At 39.9% G+C, this 19,002-nt stretch overlaps 1 protein-coding gene and 1 long non-coding RNA gene across 11 annotated transcripts in view; one reads left to right on the top strand and one right to left on the bottom strand.

Annotated features, from left to right (window-relative positions):
- The window catches only part of LOC309373375, a 173,852-nt gene that overhangs the window by 153,136 nt on the left and 1,714 nt on the right, over positions 1 to 19,002 (bottom strand). The window contains exon 2 of the long non-coding RNA XR_014170006.1: positions 14,184 to 14,458. This is a non-coding gene — a long non-coding RNA (uncharacterized lncRNA). The remainder of the gene's footprint in view (positions 1 to 14,183; positions 14,459 to 19,002) is intronic.
- Positions 1 to 19,002, top strand: part of RALGAPA1 (Ral GTPase activating protein catalytic subunit alpha 1) — a 123,203-nt gene that overhangs the window by 90,685 nt on the left and 13,516 nt on the right. For all 10 annotated transcript variants that reach the window (XM_081908134.1, XM_081908137.1, XM_081908136.1 and 7 more), the window contains 2 exons: positions 4,470 to 4,628; positions 5,930 to 6,057. In XM_081908134.1, coding sequence (XP_081764260.1) covers positions 4,470 to 4,628; positions 5,930 to 6,057 — 287 coding nt within the window. The remainder of the gene's footprint in view (positions 1 to 4,469; positions 4,629 to 5,929; positions 6,058 to 19,002) is intronic.

Raw genomic sequence — 19,002 nt, forward strand, 5'->3', positions numbered from 1 at the left:
TCGTATATCATCTCTTACATGATACTCTCCTGTGAAAATTATTGTGTCAAGGCTGAGCCATAAGTAGTGGTCTGAGATGAGCCATGAACCAGGAGAAAGGAATTCATAGTTAAATGTTGAAGCCAGAAGATAAGACTTGAAGAACAAGACAGGAACCGAAAACAACCAAAGAATACAGAAACCCATCAAATACATTGTTATTTATGCAAGGTTTAACTGGAGCAGGAAACTTATCTTTCCTGCTTTCTTGTCCATGAGGATCCAGTGGCCATACTGGGTGGGCAAACTAGTTCTGTAGTTCACTGCCCATGTAGACGCTCCATCCTGTGGTTTAGTGGCTCACCACACGAGGCAGCCAAAAACCATAGGTCTATCCATCTCACTCGTATCAGCTCTACTTTAGGAGCATGGGTGTGTTTGCTGCCTAGCCATCCAAGCCCGTAATCTTTTCTATACACCGCGTCATCCACTCCAAATTCCTTATACAAGGTTATGAAAGCATAGCTTCATTTCTGAAGCTGGAGCCTTTTTTACTGCTCACACAGCTAAAGACAAGGAGCTAGCGAAGCTGCATAAGCAATATCTTGTTTCCAAGCTGCATGGATAAAACTTACTCAGGTACAGTCAAATGCTGACTCTTTAAGAGGACTCTGTGATTGAATGTACATTTCAGGTTTTAGAGACTCGATGGGGGGTAAAAGAGGGAATTCTAGACAGCCTAGTTATCAGATTTGAATAACAGGGTACAAGTGAAGAAAGAATCATTCATGTAAAAAAATGCTTCCCTAGTTGCTGAATATTCACAATCAGTCTGTACAAATCTGGAGTGGAGAATCAGGACCTCTGGTTCAAATCATGCACACTTGGGGTGGTACTCAACTAAGTTTTTTTAAGAGTAGACCCAGTGAAATCAATGAACCTTAGTCATGTTCATTGATTTTAATGGGCCTCTTACGAGTAAAACTTAAATGAATACCACCCTTGAGTATAATCAATTTTATCTTTAGAAGTGAACTACATGCCATACATATCTGAGGTAGGAATGCTAAAGGGCTTGGGCCTTCTCTTTTTATTACTTTGAGCAATACACTCCCATTTTATATAGCTGTTTTTTGGAAGTGACCCTTAATTTCAAAAGCCATTTGCTATGCCTCATGGACAGTTGCCATTTGAGACATTTAAGCATGAATCCCTCTTCTGTATGCCAGATTTGATGTGTTGGGTTCCTTGGATTCCTACTATTATGTGTGTGTATGTGTATGATTTTATTTTTCTGCTTTTGAAGATTTATCATAGATGCAGTCCCAGTTCTTACGAACACATGTGCTTTCAGAAAACTTTGTTTTCCTCTTTTTTCTCCCAGACTCCTTTTTCTCTCCCCTAACAAATCACCAGAGCACTTTTCAACCACCTATCCCTGGTACTAAAAGCAGTTTGGCAATTTAGCACGGGAAAGGCTTCCTGAAGTCAGAACTGGAATTACAAAAGCAAAACCCTTAGCTAGTTCATGGCCTTCAGGAAGTTGTAATGTCTTTTCTCATCCGTTCTTTAGATCAGTAGGTTCTACACATTACTGGTAATTCTGGCAAGAGTTCAAGGGTTAATGCAATAGATAAATAAAAGGAACTTTCTGTAAATTGAGCCCTGCATTATTTCAGTTGTCTTCTCTTTCCAAAACTAACTTATTTAATTTTTTTAAGTAAATACTTGAATTCTTCCTGCCAGTGTTCTTTGCTTTTACTATCGTTTATTACTTCAATTATACTTCGTATCACTTAGAACAATCTGCCATTTGGAAATCTCAGTATAGCCTGCAGCTTAGTATTAACTCTGGCTGGTATTGTAACATGTACAGCATATGACATTAATGTATCAAATTAGATTTGATCGTCCCTTCTGGTTATATTTATTTCACATTTCTTTTGTATTCAGTTAACATAAACTTATTAGGAAAGCTGACACATGGTGATGGCTATAAAGTAAGAATGTTTTAAAGTATTTCGATTTTTTAAAATGAAATTTCAGATATCTCTGCTTTTCCAATTTGTTGGTTTGTTCAGTGATGGAGTAGAAATTGTAACCCTGTGCTGTAGCAGAAGAAATAGTTAAACTAATCTTCATTGTTGTAGATTACCATTCTACCTACAGTAGTCACAGACACTGGGCATTATGGTAGCAACCCTTCCTGCAGAAAGAACTATCAGTGGTGAAAAGAGAAGTTATAAAAGAAAAGCAGTGGTGGCGGCAGAAGCAGCCCTTTTTTTCTGGGAAGTTTTGTCTTGTACTTGGTCAGGGCAAAGAGGCATTGGCTACAATCACAATTAGATAGTACCCAGGCACAGTCCAGAAGACAAATACAACAGTCTTCCCCTAAACGCTGAGTATTTCAACATTTGAACATCTTGTGAGATGTTTGTGCTTTTGTTTCTTGTTGCTGTTAAGTGATGTTGTACTCAGTGGTTTACAGAATCAATAAAATTGCCACAGAATAAAAACAAAAACCTAGTGTGACAACAGCTACACAAAAACTTGTATATCATACAGTCAGATTTAGACTAAATAGCTGCAGATCAAAACATCCATCAGCATCATATAAAAACAAACTGAAATAAAACCTGCTTTCTGAAAACAAGTAAGTAGGGCAACTGGTGAACCTCCTGGAGCAGAAAGTCCCACAACTGTTTCCTTCTCTTCCTCTTAAGTTTCTGGAGGTACCCTTGGGCCTGGGCTGATAAAGTTCCATTTGCTACCTTACATCTTGCCTTGGGCCCCAGGGTAAGGGGGCTTTTACCCTCGCTGCAGTCCCAGTCCATATAGGGAACCTGTGCCTGCTATTTGCATGGGAAAATTCCAGTGGAAGGCTATTTTCTCTAATGCAAATAGCAGGTAAAGGGGGCTCGACTGAGATCAGGAGCACAGGAAGGTCAAAGGGTTAAATCTACCCCTAGCACCAGGATCCCAGTGGAACAGCCAAGACAGTCCAGGGCAGTTCCCCAGCAAACACCCTGCTCCCCCTGCCAGCACCAGCGCTACCCTCAGGGCAGAGGGTGAAGGAGTTGGCTGCTGATATGAGACAGAGAGGTTGCTTTTTAGAATGCAGCTTTTCTTTGTATCGTTCCCAGAGCACCAGCCATGCTCTCTCCCTATTGCTGCCTCCACGTGTCTTCCTTTCATCCACATCCTCCCCACACTGCCAGCGCTGTCATCCTCACCACTAGTTGTGGAGGGGAATGAAGGAGAGAAAGTTAAGGGTTGTGCGAGCGAGCTATAACGGGAGAAAGGCTTGGGCAAGGTGTAAAGGGAGGGGTTGGCGGGTAGGCAGGGTTGCTGAGCGGTACAAGTGGGGCTCATCCCCTGTTACAGGGGTCAGCAAACTTTTTCAGCAGGGGACTGGTCCACTGTCCCTCAGACCTTGTAGGGGGCCGGACTATATTTTGCGGAACAAATTCCTATGCCCGACAAATAACCCAGAGATGCATTTTAAATAAAAGCACACTTTCTACTCATGTAAAAACATGCTGATTCCCAGACTGTCCGTGGGCTGGATTTAGAAGGCGATTGGGCCGCATCCGGCCCCCCGGGCCTTAGTTTGCCTACCCATGCCCTATTATATAAACATGCAAATTCTACGTTAAATGCAGCTGGCAAGCATCAATTCCAACTATGCTGTTTGTGAAAAAGTACTTTCTTTTGTGTAACCTGAATGTTCCAACATTTGGTTTCATGGGGTGACACACACACGTTCTTGTGGGGGGGGGAGAGAGAGAGACTAGTAAAATTTTGATTCTTAGAAGCAAAGTTCAACTCACTAATCATTGTCATTCAAAATTGTTTCACTTCCATATTTTGGATCAGAATGCTCATAACAAACCTAATAACTCTTGCAAAGTTTTGTAATTGTTAAGGCAAGAAACTGTCTTATATCAGTCATTAGAGGACCTTAGGAAATCAACTGTATGCGCTGGAGACTTTCTTAGAATAGGTAACAATCAATTATGATTCTTGTGTGTGTGAAATCAAGTAAATGGCAACATTCTAAAATACAATATTTGGAATCCTTACTTTGGAGAATATCCCATTGATGAGAGTGTGGTTTGCTTATTAGTAAATTATTAGTAAATATGTGTAGGATTTCACTGCTAGAGTTAATATTCAAAGGTTTTGTCTATGAGAAGTATGTTCTCCATTAGTTCATGATATGTAAACAGTGAAAGCTGACAAATTAAAGTGAAGAGCCAAAGATGAATCAATAAGATACTTAGCTGAAAAACTTGTGGGCAACTTGTTTGTTTAAAACTGACCCGTCTGATTTTTTAAAGTTCTCTCCTCATCTTGAAATAGTTTTTTGTTCCAGTCTTAAAATGAGACCCATTCAATATAAAATGGGTTCCATACTCTTAGCTTAGTGATTTTTCAGATTCCGCACTATCTTACATACTTTTGCATATTTATTACTTTTCTTGTTTCAGCTAAGACATTTAGGAAATGATGAAGTTCACATTGTCTGGTCAGAACATACGCGAGACTACAGAAGAGGAATAATTCCTACCGAGTTCGGAGATGTGCTCATTGTTATATATCCAATGAAGAATTATATGTTCAGTATCCAGATTATGAAAAAACCAGAAGTAAGCTTTTTTTATTATTATTCAATGCAGTTTTATCCTTCTCTTCAGGGAAAAGAATCTCTTGAGTGGCTTATATAAGAGCAAAAACAAACAAGGCAGTGCCTAGACTTTTACAATCTTTTTTAAAATGGCAAAAGAGGAAAAGGGGATGGGGAGAGAAAAGGAAAGTAAGGAAATTCAAGCCCTAGTTGTTAATGTTACAAAATTATCAACTTAGATGGAAGCATTTCATGCAGAGGAGAAGCCAAAAGGAGCTGGTGTCTCAGCAGAGCCAAATGGCTATAACCCAAGGGGATAGTAGCTGCTAGAATTATGTCGTTTAGTTTATAGCAGTGTGTTAGGGCTGTGCAAGACGTAGAAAGGGGAACCGCATTCAAATAGTGCTTTAAGGTCCTGATTAGTAAATTTACAATCAGAGTTTCTCATTTCAGACATCATGGGAGACTTTAGTTTAAACTAACCAGGACCTGTGCACTGATGAAAGGAGGAGGCAGGGAAAGAAATGAAAGGAGAGCATGATGTCCCATGCTCACTCCTTGCTGCTACACTATTGTTTAGCAAGCTGAGAAATGTATGTCTATACCAGGCTTGTGTGCACAGATGTAAGAGATTTGTGCAGGAATGTTAAAGACAAGAAGGATTCTTGGCACAGTATTCAACAAATTGGGTTGTAGCATGATAGTACCAACCATCATTTGGGTGACCAGATAGATCCAATCCAGTGCTGGTTGGGTATATTCCCGAGTCAGAGCCTGTATACATAGCAGATGCATACAGCATAAATGTGTGCCATTCCATGCTAAATCGGGACTCTCTTTTTTTTTAATCATGCAGCTATATCCCAACAGGTGATTGTGATTGCTTGCTCATTAGTTGTATGTTAAGATTGCTCTAATGAACACCGGGCCGTAAACTTATATTAGCAATTTTCTTTCAAAGTAATCATATCCCTTCAGCAAATGTTCCCCTTCTCCAGTCTCACTCAGACTTTGACCTTCAAGAACATGGCATTCGTGATCATTATTTGGTTTTGGCATTAAACTAAGCCTGAATGAGATAAATTATTCAAATGGTTATTAAAGCAAAATAAGGAGAAGGATTATTTTTCGCTGATAATATCAAGTGATCATATCGGTATACTTTTATAAGGTGCAGCATCTCCTAGAGTATTTTGAATAACTACTATGATTAACTGAAGGTGAGAAGAATGATCTAGCTGAGCAATCCTTTGTTAATGCTGATTGCTAATTGTTATAGAAAAGAATGATTTAATGGCCGGCTTTCTCAATTTCCTGATTCAGGTCCCATTCTTTGGTCCATTGTTTGATGGTGCTATTGTGAATGGAAAAATTCTTCCTATTATGGTTCGTGCAACAGCTATAAACGCAAGCAGAGCACTGAAGTCACTCATTCCATTATACCAAAACTTGTATCCTTTTAAGTAAGACTACAGTCCTGTGCACATCTACCCGAAAGTAGACCCCATGAACACAGTGGGACTTATTTTCAATAAATCCATCAAGGATTATTCTTCACCCCATGATTGATATTGAAGAGTTCAATAAGTGCAGGGGTTTTGTGAAAAAAACAAAAAGCAAAAGCACAAGGGTAACAAAATATTCAATAGAAATAAAATATAAAGCTCAACTGGATTAATGCATTAACAGTACTTAAAGATACGTTTGTAGTAGAAGTATTGTTGACATATTTTTTTCCCTGCAATACTAATTTTATAATAATAGCTGTCACGGCCACCCAGGATGGGTCCCAGCTCACAAGAGACCTCACTCCGTTGCAGTTTATTTACAGGAAAAGTTTATTGAAGATTTCTGCTTCTCATACAGTTCAGCATTGTGGCCGTACGTCTGTCACGTTAGACCGCTGAAGTCCCCTCTGACTCCTCCCCTCTTCCACACCAACTTAATAGCCTGGCTCTAGACCACCTCTTCCTCTCCTTTCTTTTCCGCAGGGTCTTCCTGCCCCCCTGGGTTCCCTCTCTCCGTGACTCGCCTGAGGCTGAATCCTCTGCCGCCTCTTCCCCCCTCCTTCTGGCTTTGGGGCCGGGCTCCTCCCCTGAGCTCTCTCCACTTCCGCGCGCCTCTACGTTTGAACTTGGCGCGCGTACGTTGCTCCTGACCTTTCTTTCGACCGCTACACCACCCTTTGTTCTGCTCTCCACCCTTTCCGGCTGAACACCTTGCTCCAACCCCCTTTCTCTGTTCTCTCCTAATCCTGCTCCCTCCGAGAGGCTGACGACTCCACCCCCTTTACTCCGTTCCAGCTGAGACGCCTCTTGCTGCGTCTGTCTTCCACTGGGCTCCTCTCCGCTTCTCCCTTCTCCTCCCTTTTGCTTGATTAAGGTAACCCCCTTTTGAGAATCCTCTGACTCGCTGCTCAGACTCGTGAATTCCCTTAGAATTCCGTCATCTTCTTCCTCATCCTTCTGCCCCTCCTCCCACTCGCTCTCCGTCTCCTCTGTCATCTCCTCCTCTCTCCCAGAAACCCTGACAATAGCCTTCTCCTTTCGTTAGGCATATTGTCATTGGTGGAAAAGATTGTGCCATTTTAATTCCCTGTTGCAAAAGGAATTGCAGCTTTTTCCCACCCACCAGAGAAAGAGTGAACTGGTTTAGATGTACCACTAAACTCCTCCCAGCCATGCCAGAGTAACAAGGCTCCCTAGGGAAGACTACACTCATTCTCATAATCCTAAACTGTACTTTTGTTGACCGAGGAGAGGTGTGTGCATGATTGTGTGACACACATGGGATGTTAAGCTGTTATAACACCAACATGACTGCATATTTTTGTAGAGAAGTCTGGAAACAGTGGTACTGTTTTGTTCAGGAAGTGTTCAATAGCAAATCAGCATACGTTGAAATGAAAACATGAGGTAAGTCAGTTCATTTAAAACCAATACCGTATACTTTGTAAAGGAAATGTTGATTAAAATAGGCAGATGTCTTGCATCCTATGTATAGCAGTAAGACTGCATTCACATTAATGGGAGAAATCTGGTGTCAAGTGAGCACACTTCCACTCTCACAATGGGACTTCATCATCCTTCTCGCCCCCAAACAAAAATCTACACACACACAGACCCCACAACATCCCCTCCCCCAAATCTGCATCCAGCTCCTGACCTTCAGAGCAGTTTTCAGGTGCATTCAAAAGACTGCACTGGGCAGGAGAGGAAGAAGAATTCCTAGTGCATCAGCTGTAGTTTATCGGCGCACACACAAACGCTGTTGGATTTCACTTGGTGACTCCAGGGAAATGGGTATGGGAGGACATTATCTGTCATGTTGTTGATGAATGAGATGGGTAAAGGGAGACCAGGATGTGCTTCTTCTTCTTGCTGAGGAGAAACATAAGAGAAATTTGCTTAGAAATAACCAACATACATTATAAAATACATCTGCATGTATCCGCTTATCTGTGGGGCTGTGTTTGTCCTTCTATCTACCTTCTTAGAGGAACCTGTCTATGCCTTAGCAATGCGACATAAAATAGTTTGGTAGATCTGCTCAACTTCATTTATCTTCAAAATTCAAGAAATGCTGCTAATGGGGTCCACCCACCCACCCCCTGTTTTATTTATTTTATTTATTAAATCTGTATACCGCCCTTCATCCGAAAATTACAGGGTGGCTCACAACATAAAAATACAAAATGAGAACACAAAATGCATAATAAAACAAAAGCATTCCACAAACAGGGAGCCACTGCAGAAAAGGCCCGTTCTTATGTTGCCACCCTCCAGACCTCTCATTTTCTTATTGATAATAGTCTTATTCAGCCAAAGAGACCCTTTGAGTCTTGATCTCATACCCAAATAAAATCACATTTAAAGGTACAGTAAAGGTAAAGGGACCCCTGACCATTAGGTCCAGTCGTGACCAACTCTGGGGTTTATTTGCCGAGGGAGCCAGTGTACAGCTTCTGGGTCATGTGGCCAGCATGACTAAGCCACTTCTGGCGAACAAGAGGAGCGCATGGAAACTCCATTTACCTTCCCGCCAGAGTAGTACCTATTTATCTACTTGCACTTTGATGTGCGTACAAACTACTAGGTTGGCAGGAGCAGGGACTGAGCAACGGGAGCTTACCCCGTTGCGGGGAATCGAACCGCCAACCTTCTGATCGGCAACCCCTAGGCTCTGTGGTTTAACCCACAGCACCACCCGCGTCCCTAAAATCACATTTGAGAGATATCAATTGCATATGCTATCTGTTGATCTGCCAAGCACTGCAAGCTAATTTGCCCCTTTCCCATTTTTTCCCTGTCTAAGACTGGTGAAAGATTGTTAGCAGTAATGTCACTTTGAGGCTTGGAAGTTTTGTAGTTAGTAAGAGGTGTGTGTCAAGTATTTGCAGTTTTTCCTAATATTCATGCAGTACTAACTTTAGGGGCTCCTGAATTGGTATGTTAACTGAATAATAAAATTTCAGTGCTCTAAACATAATATGATACTTAATATGTGACCATCCAGATAACAGATTTTCACATGCAAGAGTTTTTACTTGCATCCTTTTGTTGAGTTTTTACTTGCAGCTTTTCTTTTGCTTTAATTTCTACATCTGATTATGATTATAAAACAGATACTGAAACACTGTGGGTTTTTAATACTGTGGGCAGATGAAGTAGCTGTAAACATATATATTTTAAACACAGATAACCAATATCTTTTTCACAGTTACTTAGAAACAGAGATAATTTGGAAATATATAATATATATATAATCACAGGTGATGCATTGTAAGCCTCAGAATAATGGAAAAAAAAAGATAATCTAAAAAGATTTAGACTTACTTTGTGGCAATAATTATATAGATGTGTCAGCTATTTTATACCCACTAAATAGTTCTGAGATTCCAAAGCATAAATTGTGTGATTTATGCTCATTAAAAGTAGTCTGAGACTTATCTTGGGCACATCTTGGCTAACTATGTACCTAATGCTGCTCAGTAAATTACAAGAGTATATTGATTGGCATATGCTGCCTAAATCGATCGCCCTGACAGCCAGAATTACAGTAATCTGTCAGTATTGATGACTGTCTTTCAGGCTTTGAAACCTCTTCTTCATTTGTCTTGTCATGCCTTACTTGTTTCTGAAGTGCATTTTCTTGCAGCCTCCAGTTTTGTCATGGTAGGTACTTTATAGTCCTTTTTTTTGTCCCTCGAGACCAATTTATTGGCTTGATCATGCAATTAGAGGTAAAATACAGCACTAGGGAGCATGGGTAGGCAGTGTTCTGCCTAACAATTGGACCTTAGGTGTAGTGTAGGCTTGTTCTCAGCCATTTATTAGTTACCTGTTGAAAGAGCAGGGTTTTTTGTTTTTTTAATAATGACTAATTCCAAAGCATCACTTTAAATGCCTTTGATTTTAAGCACTAGACTACTGATTGAGTAGACATTTGTGATTGGTTTTAAACTCTTGTATTAATGCTTGCCGTATAGATTGTCCACCTATGCCTTATTACAATTATTTAGGGATTTCTACATTGATTATCCGTATATGTGTGCTTGCTGCACTGTTGGGTAAGGGCCACGTAAATGTTTTATGCTTTGTGTTCCCTCCCCTCTTCTGCCCCCCGCCCCCGGTCTCCCATGGCTCGTGCTCAGAATGAAACATTTTAGATAGGTAGAAATAAATAAAGTAATCACAGAGTGCTCCCCGCTGTACAAGCAGAAAATCTGTTGTTTTTTTTCTACTGAGAAAGCAAAAGATTTTAAAGAATAAAAAAATGAAGTAAAATTGATTTGTTGTACTCATCTAATTTGCCATTCACAAAGTAGAGAGGTAGTCTGCAATCTTTGCTCCATTGCTAAGCAGTGTGTGTGTGTGTGTGTGTGTGTAAAAAACCCCACAAAAACCTTTTTTCAACATGTTTTTGTAATGTTTATTCTTCTTAAACACCACATCCAAATATCCCTACAATTACCAAGGGTTTTTCTAAAGTGAAATGCGCAAGATTGAATGTTGTACTAGATTAGTTTAAAATCTTTTTGAGGGAAGAATTGCACAATATTTGGAAAATACTGACTGCATGAGAAATCATTACACCTGCTTTGCCCCAGTGTTGCTTAGAGAAAACAGAATAGAAGGTTTTCTAAAGAATGTATTATGAATGTGCTACATTTTAGTGCGCCATTTTAAGAGCATTTGAATAATCTAAAATGTGCATTTGTGCTCATTTTATTTTTCACATGAAAACTTCAGCAAAATATAGGAAGTTTTAATACTGTTATTGCCTTTTAATATTGCTGTTAGAACTTAATGATGCTGTTGTTTTTAATGTATTTCTTTTAACATCGTTATATTAAAAAAATAAGGACAAAGGTCACTGATTCACCCCTTTTGCTTGAAGCACTTCTACTTATTACCAGTACGGGCTTTTGAAATCTTTTAATTCCGGTTGCCAAACCACAGTTTCCATCCATCCATCTGTTCTTGCTAATTGTGAAAAGGTTCAATTTTCAGCAAAGCCATGCATTTCACAGAAGGTATGTGAGGTGAAATTTCACAGGGGACATGATGGATCCTGATTCTCAGCGATAAACCTTTGGGGCCAGCCGGGTTGGCATATGTTTCAGCATGATATGAAGGCTTGGGTTCCCTGGCTTCACTTTTTTGGCGTGGAGCTGATAAAACCTGGCTGTGTATTGTTTCACTGGACACCAATCATGGGCAACGGGAACTGCCCATTTTAACTCTCTGTGGGAAGGAAGCCCAGACCCTGTTCACAATAGTACTATTGTCATGTTACAAACTATTCTGAACAGCTTGACAGCTTTAGGGAGGAGGGGGAAAGGGGGTCGCTTTGCTAATTGGTGCTCCAAGGAAAGATGGGGAATGATCTCAAGTTGATATATTTACACTCTTCTTCCATATAGGCTACCAGTTTTCATAAAAAACACAAAATCACCATTCTTGAACAACTGCCCAATAAGGCTTTTAAAGTATATTAATCATTTTATACATATACATACACATACACACAAATAAACTATAATAACCAATTACAATAATTATAAAAGGACACAGCATAAGGATTTTGTACGTGGAGCAAAGTTACATTAATAGACTTTTAATTTAACGTACATTAACCTTTAATGTTTACACTCTGGTTTTGCCGTTGTATCACCTACAGTAGGATCCTTAGAGTGCTACCTGTTAAACACAAATACTGCTGCGAAGTTCTGGATCTTCAATATTCATTATGTTCTTACGTTGGTCTTTTATCTCCCAGCTCTTCAGTTTCATGTTAAAATGTTGAATACTGATTGTTGCTTCTTGCATAAATAAGTGAAAACAATAAAATATTTGTGGTAGAGGGAATGGTCCTCTGGAGTTGGCTCACACAATATCTTCTTTTGGGAGAAGCACAGATATTCAAAGTTATCATCTGATCAAGCCTACATAGATTTACTTGTGTAACTGTAATTCATATAATTTTATGCTTAGGTTCTAAGTGGTAGAGCTTGGATAGTCTGTGCTAATATTCACATGTTTCACATCCACTCCATCTGTTTGGTTTAAGCTGGGGTGGCTAACCTGGAACCTGCTGGATATTGTTAAACTCCAGTTTCCATTAGCCTCATGGTCAGTGGTGATGGGAACTCTAGTCCAACAACATCCACAGGTTAGAGGGTTAGAAAGAGTAAGCAGTGGTCAAAGTACAGTTTCTGCTCCAATTATTGAGAAAATATATTAATGCTGTATTTCATAATGGTAATTCATTGAATGTCCATTCTTCCTTATACAGCAGGGTAGATTATATTTAAGTCAAGATTAATGGATAGATTCTGATGTTAAAATCCAGTCTCTGAACCTGCCGTTCCCTGGAGGCATATAGTGCATTAGTTTAAACCAATATGCAGCTTATCATAGATACTGTGACACAGTCTTAAATGATGGTTTGCTGTGCATTGTTACTGCTTTCTCTCCTAATAAAATCACTATTTTGTATTCTTGATCATTACAATATTAAATAGAAATGTAATCAAATTATTGCACATTTAGATACAGATAGCTCTTAAGTAATTGCCCACTGTAAAATTTTTGATCCCTCTTCTCCCCCCCCCCCCACACAAATAAGGTCTTCTGTCAGTGTGCATATTCAATAAAATAGAATACTTGTGTGGCTTAGATTAGTTGAAGCAAAATCTACTTTAAACTCTTCAAGCCACATTTCCCCTTCTCTCACTCGCCCACTCTCTCACTCACACAAACACACACTTCTGCCTTACGTGAAGACCTACCAATGTCTGAGCCATGGGAGAAGTTTCCTCTTCACAGAGCAGCCTTCAGCTCTACCTAGGCTCTTGTGGGGGAAATCAGCCAAGCTCACCCAGATGGGAAGTTGGGAAAGAAAGAGTCACTGAGCTTCTTCTATGGCAGCAGTTAGGAACCTCTAGCCAGGCATGGCCAAACTCGGCCCTCCAGATGTTTTGGGACTACAATTCCCATCATTCCTGACCACTGGTCCTGTTAGCTAGGGATGATGGGAGTTGTAGTCCCAAAACATCTGGAGGGCCAAGTTTGGCCATGCCTGCTCTAGCCCCAAGCTTAATTCGGCACACCAGATCTTCTAGTTTGGCCCATGAGGCTGTTTTAGGTGAGCCACACCCACCTGCTCAACGTATAAAGGTGCAGCTGGGCCAAAACTTTATATTTGACTTTCTTCAGTAATGTTTCATTCGGGGTTGTTTTGTTTAATAGTTTAATGTAGGTAGTAAACTGCTTTGAGTTTGTTCCACCTTCAAAATTTAAAGTGCTATAGAAATGATGATGATGATAATGATGTTGATGACGATGATAATAGGAAGTTTACAGTTGACCAGCAGCACCTGAAAAGCCTTGTGCACAGCTCTTTGCATCATGTCACTTTGTAAAATGCAGGGATGTATATGGAATGGGTCAGCTCATGTCACTTTGATGTTAAGTGACTGACAGGTGAGGCAGCCCCACCCAACTGCAAAACCTAGCCCACGGGGCAGGGGTAAGGATCCAGTTTCCCACACCTGTTCTATAGACCTTAGATATCATTGTTTCCTTGAAGGAAGGAGTAGTTCCTACTGTCTTGAAAAAGGTATTTATTGAAAAGGACCTATATTGAAGAAATCAAAATTGGGCTCTATGGTCCTTGATATTTATTGTTGTATCTTTATGGCCACTCCAATAACTCTTCTGGGCAGTCCCCCAGCTCTCTGTAGCAGGTTTGGGGTGCCTAGGTGAGGAGAGGGAGGGGAAATTCTGTTATGTAAGTAGAAGTCCTTGCATGAACAGGATGACTTTCTTGGATTGCAAGAAAGTCCAGTTTCTTTTGTACCATTCTTAAGCAAGGTCAGCTGCAGGTGGTCATGAAATAGATTATTTCAATCCATTTCAGTGTGGTTTCTGACCTGTTTATGGGGTAGGAACAGCCTTGATTCTGCCGGACCTGTCAACAGCTTTCAGTACCATTGGTCATGGTATCTTTTTGTGTTAGCTTGACAGGTTGGGCTTGGGTGGTGCAGGTTTTTTTTTCTGCCTTTGGTCCTTACTGGAGCCAGTGTGGTGTAGTGGTTAAGAGCGGTGGACTCGTAATCTGGTGAACCGGGTTCGCGTCTCCGCTCCTCCACATGCAGCTGTTGGGTGACCTTGGGCCAGTCACACTTCTTTGAAGTCTCTCAGCCCCACTCACCTCACAGAGTGTTTGTTGTGGGGGAGGAAGGGAAAGGAGATTGTTAGCTGCTTTGAGACTCCTGAAGGGGAGTGAAAGGCGGGCTATCAAATCCAAACTCTTCTTCTTCTTCTTCTTACTGACAAAGCAGGCTCACTTGGTAGCATTGGCAATCTCCTTCACCTCATGGCCTTTAACTTATGGGATGCTGCAAGTGTTTACGGTGTTTTGGAAGGTGGCTAATAAATCTATTAAATGAAAACAATCTACGGTATATTACAATGGTTTCTGGTAACCTTATTTGCATCTTTTGTTTTTGTTTTTAGGATGCAGTCCTAAAATCACTTATAGTCATGTGATTCATATTAATTAAATCAATAGAACTACTTGCTAATTTGTTATTTCAGATTGCAGCCCAAATTGGTTCATAGAGATAATAATGTAAGGCATGGGATCACGTTCTGTGGTTATAAAACCTATTGTAATAAAAGAAGTTAATACTAAAAAGGAGCTGTGAAAGATACTGGAATATTTTTACTACCACCTCCCCCCTCACAAATATGTGTCAAGTAGCTATGTCTCAATATGTTCTGGATTTTATCTGACACCAGCGTCTATTAATGGGACTCCATTTGTACTGCCGTGGCACCTGTTATGGATTTTGAATTATCTCACAGCCCGTGGGACTAAAATGAAGAAGTACCAGGTGTCAGGCTTGTATCTTAATTGAGACTCAGTGTAAACAATATAAACTTAGTAATACGGTTGTAGGAATGGATTGCAGCCCAGCAGTTGAGTTGGTTACAAACAGTTGGGTTACAACTTTCCTTCATGGATGGTAATGAAGGAATTAGTTATTTAGCCTGATGAAACAAAACAGAACTACACTTGTCATTGCTGTATGAGGTCAGGCTATTCTTAGAAGAATTCATCTCAAAATTTAGGTTTTTGGTAATACAAACAGTAGGATTTGGTAATACTACAGTGAATCATTTTCTGACAAATTTCTCTGGGAGGCAAAAATTAAAATTGGTTTAGGAGCACTATCTTAAAGCCCACTCGTATGCAAGTTTAGTCAAAAATAATGCCCACTGGGTTCAATGAGCTTCTTCCCAGGTAAGTGTGCATAATATTTGCATTTGTAAAACAATCACAGAAGTATTGTGTTTTTAAAAAACAACAACATAGGATAGGATATAGGTTTGCTTCCTGATTTGTTAAATTTAGTATTGCAATTATTTCAGCATCTATTCAGTCAATAAGATTCCTGAAGCTGAAAATGCATAATTAAACACTTAGCAAAAATGAAATAGCCAGGGCATCTGCTTTCAAGTATAATAGTGCAGTTATGCATATATCTAACTAAGAGGTCCCATTAAATTTAATTAGACTTATCCTGAGGTGAGTATGTATAGGATTGCAGCCTGTGCATGTATAATTTAGTATTGTTTTAAATTAAAAACAAAACAAAAAATGTCACCTGTTGATTGGATCCAAAAGATTTCCTCTTGTATATTTTATCATTGTATTTTGTATTTTAAATTGTATTCGAATTAATTTTATGAAGAGAGTTTTAGAAATGTCTGAAACAGATGAAATTTGGTGTATATCACTTGTATGGAAAAGAAGCAGATGAGGGGAAGCAGAGGATAGGAAGAGAGATGTGAATTATTACAAGCATTGTTTAACGAGTTACTCCTTTCACAAGTTGCTATTATACCCAAACTCAGAGCCAGTTGTACTATTAGGCAGAATGAGGCGACCACCTCACCTGATTTCAGGTATCATGAGAGGGCAACAAATTGTTAGTTAATTAATTTATTGTTGTATTTTTACTGCTATGGAAGGAGTGGAGCCCTTTGGTGATTTTCTACCTCGGGCCAAAGTAATTGGATTGAGTATTGTGCACATTGATGCAGAGGAGCGGGGAGTAATAACTTTCTCCACATCAGGCAGCAAAATATTTTGGGTCAGTCCCACTTCTGGAAGATACTCAGGAACTGGAAAAGAAAATGTCACTGGTTGGAAGTGGTTCCTGAAAATTCCTCTGTTATTTTCCTCCTGGACATTCTTATATGCCAGCCTCTGCTTTTTAAAATGTATAGCACGGGTGGTATTGTTGTGAGGGTGTTTTCAGCCCGTCTTGTGCATGCAGCAGACGATAAGCCAATGCAGTAATTTAAATTATATGCAACCCGACACTATAAAGCAAAAATATGCTTCTTCCACATCAGCTGATAAACAGGCCTTTCTACACCAGCTACAAGCTAAAAGAGCATCCCAAAGCAGCACACGAAGTCAAGCTCTGAACTTAAGGTCACAAGACAGATGGCTTTTAGAATCTGTAATGCTACCCACTTTGTTGTTCAAGTTGTAGTATGTGAAGTGTGTGGAATAAGGATAAGATTGACTTTGGCTACCTTCATATGTACTTCAAGGCCGTGCTGTTTTGGTGCTTAAATGGAGGTTTTTCAGTATGCAAGGGTTTTGTTGGACCAACAGAGAGTGCCCAGAAACTTACTCTTCTGAGGGGAGAACTTGCAAATTTCTTGCCCGTTTTTCCTGAATGCTAGCAAGGAAGCATTGTATTTTGTCTTCTCTTAGATGAGCTTTCCAAAGCATTTTTCCTCTGTAAGAGAAGATGGTCAGCAACTCCCAAGATGCTGTGTACATCCTTTCTGTGGAGCTCAAGGTGCAAACACAATCACATCAAAGGCATTAACTTTGAAAGGGCATTGGCCTTTCAGATATGTTTGTGGGAGGGAGGTTATTAGTTTGTTTTGGTTTTGTCATGCATTTTGTGTTCCCATTTTGTATTTTCATGTTGTAAACCTATCATCTTCCGAGTGAAGGGCAGGATAGAAATTTAATAAATAATATTAATACTAATAATAACTTCACTTCTGTCCTATTTGTGTATACGTACTAAATATATATATATATACTAAACCTAAAAGGTTTCATTTAGAGACCTCTGAAACAGGAGCATTTTAAAAGTAGGTAGGTGTCTCCACCCTGCTTTTCATAAAGCGTTTTACCCATTCAAACAGACTTTTAAAAACAGCTTGTTTTGATAGCAGGCTGTTCTCCTGTGGGCCTTCAGCCTTTGCTTCCTGGCAGCACCTTTGGTGCGAAAAGAGAGTGCTCAATTGGGAGACTATCAGTGCCAGCATGCATAGAGTGATAAGTTAACACACCACTGGGAATTTCTGGGGCCCACCAAGATACTTCACTTCTAATGTGCTAACAAGCTCATTTTTCTACCTCTTGCCTCTTCAGTTATTTTTTTTTCTCAGAAGAGCTTAGAAGTTGAGTGCATCAGGCATAATGAAAAGCTCTGTAGGAGGGAGAAGCAATAACCCAATTTTTCCCTTTTCAGCCAAATAGAAAATTAGTTTCTGGTAATACACAAAGGCCAGTATTTTTTGTGCAAGGGGCACTGCTGTGAATCAAAGGACTCTATTAACTGCAGAAAATTCAGCAGCTGTGAATCTCCCCCAATGGAAAAAAGTGCTTTTCAACAAGTTGTGAGATATGTAGTATTATTTAGACTTCAACCATCAGTTTCATCCTCTACCACTTATATACAGCCTCTTAAAAACTGTGCTATATTACTCTCCTGTGTTAAGGCTCAATCTTGTGTATGTCCCACAACCTAAGAACCTTCACAACAAAAGGGTTTTCTATTCCTCCGTGTCCTAATGTTGCTATTTATGGTGTTTTCAAAAGCAATTTTTGGACTGCAACCCTGTTTTAAGGGGACAGATGAGCATAAGCAATGAATCTGATGAAGATCTATAATAGAAGTAGTTTGGGTTTGGCTACCTATTGTAAGTCAAAGCTCTTTTTTTTTTTTTGCACACTTGCGTCCTAGGTGTGAAAATTATTGTCACTGCACAGTCCACTTAATTACTAAAATACAGTGGACAAAAGTGTGGGTTTAGTATGTTTTCTTCTTCTTTAAAAATATATAATCATGAGAGAATCTTTATTAGTTTTAATATTTTGTACATCAGTAAGCACCTAAAATGTTTATACCATTCCTTACAACCCATTGTTAGTTCCCCCATTCCAAAGATAAGTCAAGGCTTTTCAAATGGGGTTATATGAATCAAAGAAGGGTATTTTTCAAGGTGGAAAAGGGAGGAATTGCTCGTTTGGTTGCAAGAAAGGTTAATGGTAGGAAGAATATTTGGCTGTGGTGCCGAAGAAAGAGTTGATATGTAGTGAATGAGTACGCTGCATTGTTGGGGGTGATTTGCTTTAAGCCAAGAGGGCTCAAATTGTAAAATTTCATGGACCCATTTCCAAAGTCACAAATCTGTGAGGAGGGCAGGGAAAGAAGCAAGGTAAGGTAGGGTAGGGTAGCTACCCATCTTAGAGACACACTATCTGTGCAGGAAAATGGGCACAAACATCTTTGACCTTTCTCCGAAAGCCAGCACTGGTGTTTATTGCTCTTGCATGCTTTCTTCATATCGCTGGGAAATGTCCCTAACAAAGAAAAGGCTGGGGTAGAGTGCAGATGTTATCCCCTACCCACTGGGATTTGTGAGCGGAGAGGAATTATGTTCTGCAGGTGAGCAGACGTGTTCCTGCAGCCAGATTTTCCCATCTTCCTTTTAAGTGCCTTTTAGTGATGAAAGGAAGTTGCCCCTTTGCTGCCAAAGCATGCTGCCCACCCATCAGCCAAATTATTA

Source organism: Podarcis melisellensis (genome assembly GCF_964234715.1).
Source record: "Podarcis melisellensis genome assembly, chromosome: 1".
Lineage (NCBI taxonomy): Eukaryota > Metazoa > Chordata > Lepidosauria > Squamata > Lacertidae > Podarcis > Podarcis melisellensis.